The sequence below is a fragment of the Trematomus bernacchii genome, unplaced genomic scaffold (genome assembly GCF_902827165.1).
Source record: "Trematomus bernacchii unplaced genomic scaffold, fTreBer1.1, whole genome shotgun sequence".
NCBI classification, from domain to species: domain Eukaryota; kingdom Metazoa; phylum Chordata; class Actinopteri; order Perciformes; family Nototheniidae; genus Trematomus; species Trematomus bernacchii.
The window spans coordinates 15950843-15967706 of record NW_022987593.1 but is presented as its reverse complement, the minus strand read 5'-3'; the positions used below and the strand labels follow the sequence as shown (position 1 = coordinate 15967706).

At 43.2% G+C, this 16864-nt stretch overlaps 1 protein-coding gene across 4 annotated transcripts in view; it reads left to right on the top strand.

Annotated features, from left to right (window-relative positions):
* Positions 1-16864, top strand: part of akt3b (v-akt murine thymoma viral oncogene homolog 3b) — a 36994-nt gene that overhangs the window by 5327 nt on the left and 14803 nt on the right. For 2 of the 4 annotated variants that reach the window (XM_034129765.1, XM_034129766.1), the window contains exons 2-10: positions 1196-1681; positions 7497-7622; positions 7717-7828; positions 13755-13899; positions 14144-14275; positions 14777-14842; positions 15345-15413; positions 16038-16160; positions 16465-16593. In XM_034129765.1, the coding sequence (XP_033985656.1) occupies positions 1636-1681; positions 7497-7622; positions 7717-7828; positions 13755-13899; positions 14144-14275; positions 14777-14842; positions 15345-15413; positions 16038-16160; positions 16465-16593 (948 nt within the window). In that variant the 5' untranslated portion in view covers positions 1196-1635. Of the gene's footprint in view, positions 1-434; positions 452-507; positions 1059-1195; positions 1682-7496; positions 7623-7716; positions 7829-13754; positions 13900-14143; positions 14276-14776; positions 14843-15344; positions 15414-16037; positions 16161-16464; positions 16594-16864 lie in introns of those variants that run through there. The other 2 variants (XM_034129768.1, XM_034129767.1) reach the window with 2 other exon arrangements.

Sequence of the window (16864 nt, the reverse complement as noted above, 5' to 3'; positions counted from 1 at the left end):
TAGAGAGAAACATATATGCTAAATGTCTCGATTGATTGATTGTTCGGTCTAGAAAATGCCAAAGAGTAGTCACACACACCTATCACATCTTCCCAGAGACGAGTAGTGATATTTTCAAATTGCGTACCTTTGTTTTACTTACATTTTGAATACTTGCTTGATCAGAAAATATTGACAGTAATATTTGCAGAAGAAGTTGGATTAGGAGGGAAGGAGTCAGTGAGGAATGGAGGGGAAGAAGAGAGTGTGAGGATGGAGAAAGGCAGCCAAGGAAAAGATGGATGGATGATTTGGAAGAACAGAAGGATCTAGTAAAGGAGGGTAGGAAGGAAGGAAGGGAGGGAGGAAGGGAGGGAGGGAGGGAAGAAGGTGGTATTAAAAAAGAAAATAGTTGGAGAGAGGAGGAAACAAGAGCAAGAGAAAGATTGATGTTGATTGATCAATGACTGAGGTACAAGTGTGTATATATTGAAGGATTGAGGAGGGAAGGGAGGAAAGAGAGGAGGCGAGAGGGGGAGAAAGTAGATGAAGTAACAACAGAGCTAAGTAAAGGAAAATGGGTCCCATGGAAGGTTTAAGGGAAGAGAAGAGGAATACATGGTTGGGGAAGGACTCGAGGGAGAGAAGGAGAAAGGAAGAAACAAATGAAGTGCAGGAGAATATTTGAGGTGGGGAGTGATGTAAGGAGGCAAGGAAATGGGAAAGGAGAGAGAAGATGATGGCAAGGGAAGGAAAGTAGGGGCATGGGAAGGAAGCAGTTGGAGAATAAAAGTGAAAGGGAGGTTTCCAAAATCTCAGGAAGGACTGAGAAAAGAAAGTTGGGGAGAAGTGGTTAAGAAAGGACAGATGGAGAGAAGGAGAAGGGGAAGAAAGTAATTGGGATAGGAGGAGTCAAGGAAATGATGAAGAGGAAGGGCGGGAGTTAAGAAAGAAGGAGGGATAAGAGGAGGTTAAATGTTAAGTAACGACTGATGGAAAGAAGGAATTATTAAGGGGGGCCGAAAGAAGTTGGTTAAGGTAGAAAGTGTGAGGAGGCAAAGAAGGAAGGACACAAGGATGTGAGGAGACAGGAAGTGTGATTTAAGACTCAGAACAATAAGTGGCGTCCTGCTGTGCGAAGGAAACCATCCACTAACCGGCTCTGTTTGTTTTGTTTCCTTCCCTCTCTCCTTTCTCTGCCTCCGTTTCCTTCCAGGCTGACTCACCGCGGGAGCGCCTGAACACAGGAGAAGAAGACGAATACAAAGTTTAAGGGAGAAACAGAGGAAGAGAAGCAAAAGGGAGAGAGAGAAATAGGGGAGAGAAAAAAGCTATTAAGAAGAGCTGAGGGATACTACGAGGGAGGAAGAAACAGCAGAAGAAGAAACAAGAGGAAGTTGGGTTGGCGGGGCGAGAGGAGGAAAGAGAAAGTGATTTTGGGAAAAATAAAGAGACTCTGTGGGAGACGAGTCAACAGATCTGAGGTCAGGTGAGAGAGGGCGCAGGTAGATTGGAGGTCGGAGGTCAAGCGGCGGTCAGACTGAAGGCTGACTGAGCTTCAGCTGTCCCCCCCCCCCCCACCCCACCCCCACAACCCTCCCTTCAGTGTCAGCACACTGGGAGAAGTGGGAGGACTGGAGACGAGGAGAAGCCACCATGAGCGACCTGAACGTCATCAAGGAAGGCTGGGTCCAGAAAAGAGGTGAGTCCTGTTTTCATCCAGAGACGGGTTTTTACTGATTCAACGTTTCCTCAGATATCAAAAGTCAAAGCCAACTTTATTGTCAATCTTTCCGTTTGTGTGTACAGACAGAGAGATCCAAATACCGTTTGAGGTATTTATTTTTTTCAAATATAAACTACATATGTTTTAATCTTAATCTATGGCAGTCTTTTTAAATAATAAGAGCGACACATCGTGTGGTTTGGGCGTTATATTTTTTTGGTTTACAGTCAGAAAAATATAGAATAGCCTTCTCCCTAAAGTGGCTCCTTTCTTTTGGTTTCTTCTGAGTTTATATATGAAATATTGATGTAAACATACCATATCATTGAATAAGTAATGCAGTAGGAGTGGTGGGTGAACTGCCTGGCACAGCACATTTGTCGTATTCATGCACGGTTAAAAAGTGGCTTCAGAGTTTCTCTAGTGTTTACTTTCAAAGATCCCAGCTTTCCTGAATTAGTTTCACTAAGAGAAAGCTAACATTTAGATATATATATCCAAGCAGTTTTGAGAGTCCAGAAGGGGTTTGAATACAAGTTGTTTAAACCAAATAATATATAATAATAGAGTCAGCTGTAAGATAACATCACCGATCTTTGGATCTGAAAATACGAAAACGACACCTCAAAGGTGGGGTAGGTAAGTTTGAGAAACCGGCTCGAGATACACTTTTTGTTATATTCCATGGAATGCTCTTAACATCCCGATAGCAATAAATATCTTAAGTGCTTTGACAAAAAATCCATTTCATCTGTGGAAGCCGTAGTACTGTAAAAAGCACGACCAATCATCTGAGCCGGCCCGGCTAAAATAACTGGATGGCCTACCTGCCTGTCAGCCTTCCATCTGTGCACAAACTTATCTCGTGCCCTCATTGGTCATGTGCACGTTCGTGTGTGTTGGAGGAGGGGCTCTGTAAGGAAGTAGCAGATTTCTTCCGGCTGTGTATTTTCAAATTCTAGCGATCTCGAGCCGGTTTCTCCAAAATGACCTACCCCACCTTTAATTTATGCAATTTGCTATAGTCTTGATTACAACTTTGCAAAAAGCAAAAATAATTATATTGGAAACAAAATGTTCTTTTACCGTAAAATGTTTCAATCCACCCGTGAAAGTCTGATATCTGTCCATACATCTGTGCATGAAAATGAATTATAAATTAGGATGCTTGGTTGTTAAAATATGATTTGAAAGAACACTTTGTCCTGATGGGAGCATCCCAGAGTCACTAGGCAGGAGAAACATAGAGTAGTAAGTGTGCTGGTCAGGACTGATACAACTAGTGTTGCAGCCAACACTAGTTGTATTATTTTCATCAGCAACTCAGTAAGATTACAGGAAATGTTGAATTCATGCCAATCACTTATTCCCAGAGTTAAACAGACCAAAGCCCAGACAATTAAAACTGATGAAGCAGCACATTTGCACATTTGAGAAGCTGAAATACTTGTTAATCCAATCAAATAATCAGCACTATAAAGGCTAAACCAGTTGAGTGTCCCTGGTTAAGGATGTCATATAAATTCCTCTGTTGCTTTTGGTTTCAATTCATTTAAAGGTCCCATGTCATGGCCATTTCTACTGATCATAATTCCATTGTTGAGGTCTACTAGAATAGATTTATATTGTGCAATGTTCCAAACTCACATTGGTTTCTCATACAGCATCTCTGTATAGTATGTGTATTCACTCTCTGTCCTAAACGGCTTGTTGGAGCTCCTGCCCCCCCTCTCCCTGTGAGCCCAGTGTGCTCTGATTGGTCAGCTCGCCCACTCTGGTCTGATGAGTCCACCACCGTTACAGCGGAACATCAGTGATTATGTTTTACAATGGCGTTTGATAGCAACCAGAAAATGACACCAGTAATGACAAACAGGGGGCTGCAGCACCCCCATCTGCGAGGCTCCACTAGCACCCGCACCCCCAAACACGGCGCACCTACAGTGTAAGCGCGCCACAGTTTCGCCGCTGAGAGTGTGTGTGTGTGAGGAGCTCCACGGATTGGTCCATTTGGACCAATGGGCCCATTTGGGTATGGTCACGTCACTGTACCCAGGAAGAAAAAGAGAAATCCCCAACGAGGCGTTCTGGAGCAGCATAGACAGGTCTTTTCTGTGTTAGAGTTTTATTCGCTACAGGGTGTACTTTGAGGGTTTGTGACTCTGCAGACCATTTACATGCAGAAAAAGCTTCATAACACACAAGGGGACGGGTGATAACGGGAAAAGCATGACATGGGACCTTTAAACTTGCTGTAGGGACAGTCATCCAAAATATATCAAATTTGCATAAATGCACAACACAGAGGTTCTGGTTAAAATAATAAAGAAAACTATTACCATTATCTTATTAATCATCATAGTCAAGTTAAGTAAATTGTATTTATATTGAGCCAGACTATTACAGATGTTTTACAGAGTAGGTTTTGACTGTAATGTACAGATCATCACAGCAGCCATGTTAAGTCATATTGAGCAGGATTTGACGGTCTGGCTACAAAATGTTTTCTTTACGTTCCCCTCAGATAAAGGTGTTACCACAGCTGACATTATCTGACAGAACGGGAACAACAACACTAAGATGCCGCTTCTCCTTTTTCACACAGAGGAAGCTGATTTATTGCAAACATGACAGTTGGATTGAAACATGGCGGATGTGTTTTACTCCTTGTGGCTGTCTGTGTTTCTGTTGGTTTGAATGAATGTATGTAACTGTGTGTCTGCCGTGGTTAATGGGTTTTTGTCGTTTAGGGAAATGAAACATTTTCTGCCTCAGACGGCTGCTGCTCTCTGTTATTCTTCAACTGACTTCCTTTTCTTGTTCCTTTTTATAATTTACCTGACTTTTCACACCAAAGAGCGCCAGTGTGTTGCATTTACACGCTTCAATTGTAACACATATTTTCCACACAGGAAACTTTCTAATTCTCTCCACAGGGGATGTGTTCAGATGATTTGTAGGGCTGATTCTACAGAAACATACTTTACCATTCAAATATATAATTATAATTTCCAAATTCATCATTATAAACATACTCATACTTAACGGGGCTCTATTATACTCATGTTAAGGTTCATATCAGTATGTAGTGTCTCTACTGTGACCTGTCTCCATGCTTTAATGTTCAAAAAGCTCTCTCTCATACTACCTGTGCTGCAGCACCTCTTTTCACCCTCTGTCTGAAACCAGAGCCCAGTCTGCTCTGATTGGTTAGCTGGTCGGCTCTGTTGTGATTGGTCAACCGCTTAGAGATGTCCCGCCCCTTAGCCTATCAGTACAATGTGCTGAAGCGCTAGCTAATAGAAACAGGGATTTTAAGCTTTGCAGACCGATGGAACACACTACAGGAAAACAAAAAACCCTAAAAGCATAATAGGGCCTCTTTAAAACCAGGATATCATTATTATGTGGTGTGCAATTGGAGCACACATGTAGCTGTTGAGTAGTTTGTTTACACAGAAATGAAAGCAACAGAGAACTGGCTGAATCTCTTCTTCTGCAACTTTCAGTCAATAAACAACCAAACTGTTCTTGCTCTTATCTTGTTAGAAGTGGGACAGAAAGAAACAGCTTGGTAACTCTCCTGACTCTTTCTATTGACCCTTTAATTGGCACAATGTAATTCCGGAAACACACAATTTAGTTATTCATCTAGAAGTTGTGACACAAACGTTGGCTAACAGCAACAACAGCAAATCCTGAGTTTAGTAAGCAATCCCAAAGAGCTGGCAGAAAGTAGTGTGTGACTGTTATTCTTTTTGAAAAGCTTTGTTTTACTGGTCCATGCTACAACATAAGCCCAGTGTTTTCAGGTGAACTCACTGCAATGGGCACTGAGGGAAACACACAGTCAGAAGACTTGTGTTTTCATGCAGCTTAGTGTGGCCAGTTTGAAGAACAGAACTCCAAACAATGGCTGTTTACCTGCCAGACGGAGAGAGAGAGAGAGAGTGTGTGTGTGTGTGTGTGTGTGTGTGTGTGTGTGTGTGTGTGTGTGTGTGTGTGTGTGTGTGTGTGTGTGTGTGTGTGTGTGTGTGTGTGTGTGTGTGTGTGTGTGTGTGTGTGTGTGTGTGTGTGTGTGTGTGTGTGTGTGTGTGTGTGTGTGTGTGTGTGTGTGTGTGTGTGTGTGTGTGTGTGTGTGTGTGTGTGTGTGTGTGTGTGTGTGTGTGTGTGTGTGTGTGTGTGTGTGTGTGTGTGTGTGTGTGTGTGTGTGTGTGTGTGTGTGTGTGTGTGTGTGTGTGTGTGTGTGTGTGTGTGTGTGTGTGTGTGTGTGTGTGTGTGTGTGTGTGTGGTGTGTGTGTGTGTGTGTGTGTGTGTGTGTGTGTGTGTGTGTGTGTGTGTGTGTGTGTGTGTGTGTGTGTGTGTGTGTGTGGTGTTTGTCTGGCTGGCAGGCAGGGGGAAGTTTCTCTGGCACTATGAGCTTTCAGAGGATGACCTAACACTCCGGTTCCTTCCTCTCCGGCCCACACAAGTCCCCCAATTGTTTATTGCACCTCTGTGTGCTCTTATAATTCAGGCCAAACCAGCCTCTCAGAGAAAAACTGCCCCAAGCAGCCTCTCCGGGCAGTTTGAGAGCAAAACTCAAGAGTTCACACGCAGTTCAGGACGCTTCGGAAAGTGGGCTGTAGAAACTGAATTTTAGAGAAACATAGAAAAGACATTATAGGTTCTTGGTGCCATTATTTATATATTTGGAGCCTTAGTTGTACAGTATTCAGTGTAGTCATGAATTGATGATTCAGTTGATGAACAAACCTGTAACAATCAAAGGTGTTTGGAGACTTGAAATTGCATCTTCTTCACTGCTAAGTGCTTCTTGCTCGACAGGGTATCGGGCAGGACATCACATATGGAGGAACCAATTAAATCTGTATACAAAGGGGAATTTAGTCAAAGTGAAAGGCCATGTTTTGAGATAGGACATCAAGAGGGGCAGGCATATTATTTGTACTCTTTTTTTTGTATCAAAATAAGATAAGGTACATCTTAAGGTAAGGTAATCCCCAGTGGGAAATTCAGGTCTCATAGTAGCATCATTCATGAGAATAAACTACAGAGAGATACAGGGAAAAGTAAGAGCACAGAACCAAAGCAAGATAATAATAACTGGTGACCATGAAGTCAAATAGGGCTTTACATTTGGGGGGAGAGTTGCCCCTTTCGCACCTTCTACTGCCTGACTGCCTGCTGAACTGAAATGAATTCACTTGATATGATGATATAATAAAAAAGGCAGGTATTCTCAATATTTAAGTGTCTGAAAACAACCTTTTTTTAAATGTTTGCATAAATAAATACTAAAATGATTCATTAATACCAAAAAAATGTCTAATAATCAAACAATTAATTATTTGACTGTTTGTCACACTGCCAATTTAGTTAGTTAGGTAATAACACCCCTCCCCAGAACACAGAAAACAGCCTAAATTAAGTCAGACTATAATGCAGTTTCATTATCAGGCTAATACCGACATTAGAGAGACAGGCTTCTCCACATTAATACAAAAGAGATTGACTAGCGCTCCAACACATTGTACGTGATTGCCTAAGGGGCGGGACATCTCTAAGCGGTTGACCAATCACAACAGAGCCAGCCAGCTAACCAATCAGAGCAGACTGGGCTCTGGTTTTAGACAGAGGGTGAAAGAAGAGATACTGCCATACAATCCAGACTCATATTAGTCAAAGTCAACTTTTGTGTGTACAGACAGAGCGATCCAAATAGCGTTTCCCACAATCCCGAATACAATATAAGTGCATATGTAACCGGTTTGAATCTCCTCTCCTCCAGGTGAGTACATAAAGAACTGGCGACCGCGTTACTTCCTGCTGAAGTCAGACGGATCCTTCATCGGCTACAAGGACAAACCGCAGGACTCGGACCTGGCGTACCCCCTCAACAACTTCTCTGTAGCAAGTAAGACAGTCAGACTGAACAGGGAACATGTTCCACGCCCTGGAGGAAGAACCCCACGTGTCTAAGTGCATCCCTCTCTCTGTGGTTCTTGCAGAATGTCAGCTGATGAAGACGGAGCGGCCCAAGCCGAACACCTTCATCATCCGCTGCCTGCAGTGGACCACCGTCATCGAGAGGACCTTCCACGTGGACACTCCTGATGAGAGGTGAGCGTCCTCCTCCTTATCCTCCTCCTCCACCTCCTCCTCCTCCTCCTCCTCCTTATCCTCCTCCTCCTCCTTATATCTATCTGGCCAAATTGTACCCAGGGAGAAAAAGGGTAAACTATCTAAATACCCAACACATTTCTGGAGACCACTGAATGTGAATGATTGCCAATATTTCAAAGTTGCATTTGCTATATTTTGGATCATTAGGTCAATTCTCAGCCAAAATTCCATTAAAGTTTCACATTTAAAACCAATTACAATAAGAAATAGGTTTATTGCCATATACATTTACACACACAAGAAATGTGTCTCGTTTTTTGGGCAGTAATTAGAAAAATATAAAAGCAAGTAGAAGAATCATAAAATCAAAAATGGTAGAAATTCCCTTTCCATAATGAAGGAGCTGAAAGGTTTGTGCAGGAATGTGCGATATATTGACCAGTGTTCCCAGTATGGAGAATGCTGCACGCCTCCTTACAAGGACAGGCAGGCATGAAAATGTTACTGTTTGCATACAAAGCCCTAAACGGTTCAGCCCCCCCGTACCTGGCAGATCTTTGAGGTCTGCTGACAGACTCCTTCTGGTCGTCCCTAAATCAAGGCTAAAGCAGCGAGGACACAGCGCCTTTGCTGTCGCCCCTCCAGGTTAGACTTGCTCCAACTCTGCCTGTTTTTAAATCTCGTTTAAAAACCCTCTTCTTTTCCCTTGCATTTACAGACCAGATGACACTTCGGGTTTTTATCTGACTAGTGTTTTTACGTCATGTTGGAGAGTTTCTCAGTCTGTGGCTTCTGATCTGGTTTCATTGTCTCCTGTTTTACATTTGTTTCATGTCCTGTCTGTTTTTTATGTATTTATTAGGGCTGTCAGTCGATTAAAATAGTTAATCGCGATTAATCGCATGATGTCCATAGTTAATCGCGATTAATCCCAAACATGTTATCTGTTCTAAATGTACCTTAGAGGAATATTTTTCAAGTTTTTAATACTCTTATCAACATATGAGTGGACAAAGATGCTTTATGCAAATGTTTGTTTATTATCATTGGAACAATGACAAATATTCTCCTGAATATTCTCAATACAACAACCTGGAACCTCTCTCTCTCTCTCTCTCTCTCCCAACCAACCCTGTCTACTTCTCTGCACTGAGCCAGTTGCTCAAACAGACAAGCCTGTTTACAGGTGTTGGGGAAATGCCGCTCCTCTGTCTTCATAACAGTCAAAGCATGAGACTGAAGTTCCCACTGTGGGTCAAAATAATGCGCTGTGATGTGGAGTCGACACGTAGGATGCGATCCGAATTATCTAACGCAGCCCCTCGTCCTCCACAACGTTAAGCTGTAGCCGCCCATTTAGCTATCGCTGTTGTTGTCCAGGCGTCTCCCCGGCAAACTTTCAAGCGTGGTCTGCCGCAAGCGTGGTCAGGAGCGGGTCTGTCGGCATCAGCTGTGTGCTTGGCTTGCTGTTTAAAACACCTTTTTTTGTATCCATATCTCTCGCTAGAATCTTCCATCATCCAACTAACAACAACAACAACAACAACAACGTCAAGCCTTTGGGCTCTGAAACTACGGGGTGGGCCGAGGACAAATACACATGCGTTAATCGCACGTCAAAATAATTAGTGGCGTTAAAAAAAATGGCTTTATTAACGCGTTAACTTGACAGCCCTAATGTTTATGCTATGTTTTTATACAGTTGTTGATGTACAGCACTTTGTTCAACTCTGTTTTTAAATGTGCTATAGAAATAAAGTGGATTGGATTGTATTGGATATTTGTGCAATGTGCAGAGATTACGTCGACCAGAAACACATGTTTCTAATTGTGTCGAGGAGCTGCTACCTGAACATTTTCCACATTGTCCTTTACCAGGAAAGGAAACTTGCCTTGCACGTTAAACATTTTAAAAGGCGTGGCTTTAGGGACAAATCAAATGTTTGGTTCTCAGTCCTGAACGAGTGTTTGTCTCAGCAGTGAGAAGAAAGACAGGAAACGGGGGGGGTGGGCTGCGGCTCCAAGTTTTACACGGTTCTCGTTAAAAAACCCAATATAATGTACATATTATGACTGATTACCTGTCACTGGACTCTGCTAACAACATCCTCTAACAGCTCACATGAGCAGCAGAGGCACCTTGTAGGTTTTTAAAGGAGTGAATATATGATTGTGTTCGTTGGACCTTTCATTGCCTCACATAGCTCCAACATATGAAAGGAAACTAACAAATTCAATGTCATTCTGAACCTTTTTCCTAAGTGTTATAAAAGCACTGGGATGTAAATGGTGCACGCCTCTATTAAATAAAAGCTAGTGAGTAAGGGAAACATCCTCTGCTGTTCCTATGATGTTCCTGTCTCCCCTCGGCCGGCAGGTTGATGGTGATCATCTCTTAAAAACAACTGAGATTGCTAGATTTTGTCTGCTTTAGTCTTTTGTCAGACATTTGAATCCTCTGTGGAGAGTCTTGCAACAAATAAAGCAAGTAATGCCAGTGGTCTTTGAAAGATACAAAGAAAAGTTACTCAGAGTAAACGCAAACATTTCAGAAACGCAATAACTAAGAACTATATTTAATTACTGGACATATTACAACCATGAATATGAAATAAGATTTTCTTCTCCCTGCTCCTTTCCAACGTGCGCTATATAAAAAAACAGTACAAGTGTACATGTTTTGTTTTAAAATAACTGCCATGTGTGGAATAAATAAATAAATGTTTATCTCTTAATATCTATACATGTATTTATTATTAAAGAAAAATAATTCATGAAATAAAATGGTCTGCCAAGAGGGGCTCACATATATAATATAATAAATAGTAATTGGTGTTAAAAGCATAGTATTCTGTGCAGTTTAAACATATGGAGAGCGTAAACTATATTTCACAGAGGGTCAGTCTAATGGCACATTTCCACTACACGGTCGGCCTCGGCCACGCTCGGTACGGCTCGGTACGGCTTGGCCTTAACAGGGCCGACTCACTTCATGCTGCGCTTCCATTACAGTTTAGGAACTGGGGTAGTTACTATAGTAACGCAGTGTAGGCGGAGCCGTGACGTCATCTTCAATGAGAACTCCAGAAACACAACACAGCCGTTAGCTGTTAGCACTCAGAGCTCACAGCTCCTCATATATGTTCAGAAACTAGACAAAAGTTAAACAAGTACACACCACAGACTGCCTGTGTCATGGTGAATACAGTCGCTGCTTTATTTATGTCTGTATAGGCCGTTGTTGTGAGTGTGGATGGTCGGAGCATATACTGCGTTAGCTTAGCCAATCTCCATTCAGAAAACAAGCATTTTAAAAGGTGTTTCGCCTGCCGTCTGTCTGCAGACTTGTCAAAGCATTAATTCATGGTTTTTACTAACCGGTATCAGTATGTTGTTACTTCGGCATCATTTTGAAACGTGTATTACAATTAAATCACGGTCAAATATGTCCATCTTGTTGTAGTTGTAGCCCCCTTGCCAGCGCTCCTCTCTCTAGTTTAGCATACTCAGCCCGACTCAGCCCTGTTTGTTGGCCTCGATAGAACCACAATTTTCTCGGGCCAGAAAAGACGTGAAAAAGTGTCCCCGGGCCGGGCCGGGCCGGGTCGGAACTAGGCCTAGTGGAAGCGCAACCAAAAACGGGCACGGCACGACACGGCACGCTTAAAGCGAGCTCCGCGCTGTAGTGGAACTGCGCCATAAAGCTCAGAGGGTCAGAGTCTAAAGCTCAGAGGGTCAGTCTAAAGCTCAGAGGGTCAGTCTAAAGGTACGGACACACCAACCCGATTATCGGCGTTGGTGGGCGTCAGGCCGACGATGAGCGTCGACACGCCCTACTCGGGTTGGTGTGTCCCGCACCGTCGGATCTTTTCAGCCGACCCGACGCCTTATCGGCAGTCGGCCAAAGGCAGTCGGTGAAAGAAATCACTCTGATTGGCTGTTCAGCTAGCGAATCAGTGCATGAGAAGCGAAACGGAAGTGAGGGACCCAAACAAACTATTAAGAAGGCAAATCTGAGATTTCATTTAACTCCAGCTCTCGACACAGGTTCAGGAAAGCCCCATGAGCTTCACGCTGTAGAGTGAAAATGGAACGCACACACTATTTGTTGTTTCTTTATATCACGCAGTCTGTTCTTCTTCTCTCGCTTATCACAGTCTGTCTTCCGGTTGTTGCCTCTTTTGAATGACGAATACACACTACCGCCGCCTGCTGGTAAGGAGAGTTATTGCCACTCACGCATGCGCAGTTCGTACGTGCTTCTTGGCCGTCGGCTGAAGTCTTTGCGGTGTGTTCCAGTGCGACACATGGCCAAGACGCAGAGAAGCGAGGCGACGCAACAGTCGGGGTCCGTCTGTGTCAGTTCTTTGGTGTCAGCTTGGTGTGTCCGTGCCTTAAAGCTCAGAGGGTCAGTCTAAAGCTCAGAGGGTGAGTCTAAAGCTCAGAGGGTGAGTCTAAAGCTCAGAGGGTGAGTCTAAAGCTCAGAGGGTCAGTCTAAAGCTCAGAGGGTCAGTCTAAAGCTCAGAGGGTCAGTCTAAAGCTCAGGGGGTCAGTCTAAAGCTCAGGGGGTCAGTCTAAAGCTCAGAGGGTCAGTCTAAAGCTCAGAGGGTCAGTCTAAAGCTCAGAGGGTCAGTCTAAAGCTCAGGGGGTCAGTCTAAAGCTCAGGGGGTCAGTCTAAAGCTCAGAGGGTCAGAGTCTAAAGCTCAGAGGGTCAGTCTAAAGCTCAGAGGGTCAGTCTAAAGCTCAGAGGGTCAGTCTAAAGCTCAGGGGGTCAGCTCAGAGGGTCAGTCTAAAGCTCAGGGGGTCAGTCTAAAGCTCAGAGGCTCAGAGTCTAAAGCTCAGAGGGTCAGTCTAAAGCTCAGAGGGTCAGTCTAAAGCTCAGAGGGTCAGTCTAAAGCTCAGAGGGTCAGTCTAAAGCTCAGGGGGTCAGTCTAAAGCTCAGAGGGTCAGTCTAAAGCTCAGGGGGTCAGTCTAAAGCTCAGGGGGTCAGTCTAAAGCTCAGAGGGTCAGTCTAAAGCTCAGAGGGTCAGTCTAATGGCGCGTTTCCACTACAGTGCGGAGCACGGTTTAAGAGGGCTGTGACGTCAGCGGCCCGTTTTTGGTTGCGTTTCCACTTGGCCTAGTACCGGCCGGCGGGTCCTAATTCACAGTTTTTCTGGCCTCATAAAATCGCGGGTCTAGGGCCAGAGACAACGAGGCTGAGTCGGGCTGAGTATGCTAAACTAGAGAGAGCATCGCTGGCAAGGGGGCTACAACTACAACAAGATGGACATATTTGACCGTGATTTAATTGTAATACACGTTTCAAAATGATGCCGAAGTAACAACATACTGATACCGGTTAGTAAAAACCATGAATTAATGCTTTGGCAAGTCTGCAGACAGACGGCAGGCGAAACACCTTTTAAAATGCATGTTTTCTAGATGGAGATTGGCTAAGCTAACGCAGTATATGCTCCGACCGTCCACACTCACAACAACGGCCTATACAGACATAAATAAAGCAGCGACTGTATTCGCCATGACACAGGCAGTCTGTGGTTTGTACTTGTTTAACTGTTGTCTAGTTTCTGAACATATATGAGGAGCTGTGAGCTCTGAGTGCTAACAGCTAACGGCTGTGTTGTTTTTCTGGGGTTCTCATTGAAGATGACGTCACGGCTCCGCCTACACTGCGTTACTATAGATACTACCCCAGTTCCTAAACTGTAATGGAAATGCGCCATAAAGTGAGCCAGTCCTAACGAGGCCTAGCCATACCGAGCGAGGCCGAGCGAGGCCGTGTAGTGGAAACGCGCCATAAAGCTCAGAGGGTCAGCCTAAAGCTCAGGGGGTCAGTCTAAAGCTGAAGCTAGAGTTGAAAGCAATTAACCAAAAAAGTGGTATTTTAACCCGTTGTTGTTGTTGTTGTTGTGTCCTGCAGGGACGAGTGGGCCGAGGCCATCCAGACGGTCGCAGAGTCTCTGGCCAAGCAGGAGGAGGAGGGCATCCTCTGCAGCCCCTCCTCCGCCATCGAGAACGTCAACGAGGAGGAGATGGACACCTCCATCGGACACTACAAACGGAAGGTGACCATCATCTCAGTAGAAACCAAATATCACTCAAAACAAAGACTTTCTTAGGACTTTAAACAAATGACAAGAGGAGATGCTAACACATTTAACCTTTTTTTACCCTGTCTCATATTTAGTATCATTTTCTATGCGATTAAAAGCGATAATAAGGGCTGTTTGTTATGAAAAAAGGCTGTGAGTGTGTTGAATGATGGAGAAGCTCTTTCCTCACATGCTCCTCTGTTGTTTGTGTTTGCAGACAATGAATGACTTTGACTATCTGAAGCTTCTGGGCAAAGGCACTTTTGGGAAAGTCATTCTGGTGAGGGAGAAGGCGAGCGGCATCTACTACGCCATGAAGATCCTCAAGAAGGAAGTCATCATAGCAAAGGTCCTTTTATTATTTCAGTTATTTCACTTACCTTATTTCAGTTTCATAGTTTCAACTGTTTTATTTTCATTTGCTATATCTACAAAGTCAATACAAAGAAAGGGAACATGATAGAAATGCATACAATTGGAAATAAATAATCAAATAAATGCAAAAGTATTGAAAGAAATAGATATATGAAAATATGATTATATGATTAACATATGGTCCTTTTCTGGAAAGCATGTTAATGGTCACTGGATGGAAATGTCATATTTTAGAATTGAAAGCAAATTCATCATGAATTTAAGTGGGAAAATAGCAAAAATGAAAATGCATCACCTTCTGTTAGTCTAGAGAAGTATATTTAGAAATCTCAGTAACAGATTGGTTTCAAATGACAGGGTCCCGATGTTCACACACCTCCCTAACAATTACATCCTCCTCCTTGTGACTAAAACAAGAAAGTGTCTCCTGACTAATCTCCACGCCTCTCCTTTCCTGTTTTATCTCCCATCGCAGGATGAAGTTGCTCACACACTCACAGAAAGTAGGGTATTAAAAAACACTCGGCATCCATTCCTAACTGTGAGTATCAGCATGTCGATGAACACATTACATGAAGACACACCTGTGCTGTGCTGCTGTAAAATATGTGAATAGATATAAATACAGAGAAGCAGGTACACATCAAAGACCTCTTGATAGATGTCGTGCACAGAAACCACAAAGCTTCTTTAAAAATGTGTTTGAAACAAATGGCTGAGCAGAGTTGTGTGTGTGTGTGTGTGTGTGTGTGTGTGTGTGTGTGTGTGTGTGTGTGTGTGTGTGTGTGTGTGTGTGTGTGTGTGTGTGTGTGTGTGTGTGTGTGTGTGTGTGTGTGTGTGTGTGTGTGTGTGTGTGTGTGTGTGTGTGTGTGTGTGTGTGTGTGTGGTGTGTGTGTGTGTGTGTGTGTGTGTGTGTGTGTGTGTGTGTGTGTGTGTGTGTGTGTGTGTGTGTGTGTGTGTGTGTGTGTGTGTGTGTGTGTGTGTGTGTGTGTGTGTGTGTGTGTGTGTGTGTGTGTGTGTGTGTGTGTGTGTGTGTGTTGCAGTCTCTGAAGTACTCGTTCCAGACGAAGGATCGGCTGTGCTTTGTAATGGAGTACGTCAACGGAGGAGAGGTGAGACTTCAAAGAGTCGCTTTAAAAAGAAAAGAGGTTTTGATGCTGGCTGATGTTCCGTCTTATTTTAACATGGAAGTTATTTCAAGATTTATTGAAGAATGGTGAGGAGAGCTTCAACAGAAAGCTCTCACTCGTCTCGCTGGGGGAGAGTGTCTGCACTGTCCTGGGTTTGTAATGATGCTAGAGATGTATTACTTAAGGAAATCATTTTAACAAATAGAGATGCGAAACGTCTTCAGAATGTATTATTCATTTCTTATTTATTCGTCTTGTTTGGTCAAAGATTGTTTCATTTATTAGAAATGGTTTTGCTGAAAATATTTGTTGCAACCTGGATTGTTGTGGGGAGAATGAAGCAAACGCATGCATGGAGAATAAATAATCATCTTAAACCAATAAGAAAAGTTACAAGAATAAATAGTTATACATACATATATATGACGTGAAACAGTATTTTCTTACAGTTTTGCTCGATTGATTGCCTTTAATAATTCATCTTTTTTTTTAAATAGTTGCTACGGTCTGTCACGACCCCATTCTGAGTTTTACTGCATGTTAATAACTAGTCTTGTACCTAATGAATATACTTAAAAACAACATTTGTATTGTGTTTGTTTGCAGCTGTTTTTCCATTTGTCAAGAGAAAGAGTTTTCTCGGAGGACCGCACCCGTTTCTACGGCGCTGAGATCGTCTCTGCTCTAGATTACCTTCATTCTGCAAAGATCGTCTATCGGGATCTGAAGGTAAACTCCACCTGAGAGGAATCTAACGTTTATCACCTGGTTCTTGAATACAAGAACCCTATATATGTGAGGTTGTAGGATGCTCGATGGACCACGTCTATATAAGTGTGCCTGTTTAGCTTTTTCCTTTGTACGTGTTTTTTTTTCTTTGTGTTTTGGTTTCTGTTTCACAATTACAATTTGAAATGAATCATCAACACTTGAGTTTACAGCTCTTAGTTTATCATTCAACATTGAGAAACAAGTCCAGATTGGTCTTGAAATCGAGGGTCATGTTTTTAATGTCTGTTGTCCTCCTCACCAGCTGGAGAACCTCATGTTGGACAAAGACGGCCACATCAAGATCACAGACTTCGGCCTGTGCAAAGAAGGCATCACCGACACTGCCACCATGAAGACCTTCTGTGGGACCCCAGAGTACCTGGCCCCTGAGGTCAGAGGTCACACTCACACACAACTACATACATTCACACTCACACACAACTAGATACATTCACACTCACACACAACTAGATACATTCACACTCACACACAACTCGATACACTCACACACACACACAACTAGATACACTCACACACACACAACTAGATACATTCACACTCACACACAACTAGATACATTCACACTCACACACAACTAGATACATTCACACTCACACACAACTAGATACATTCACACTCACACACAACTAGATACATTCAGA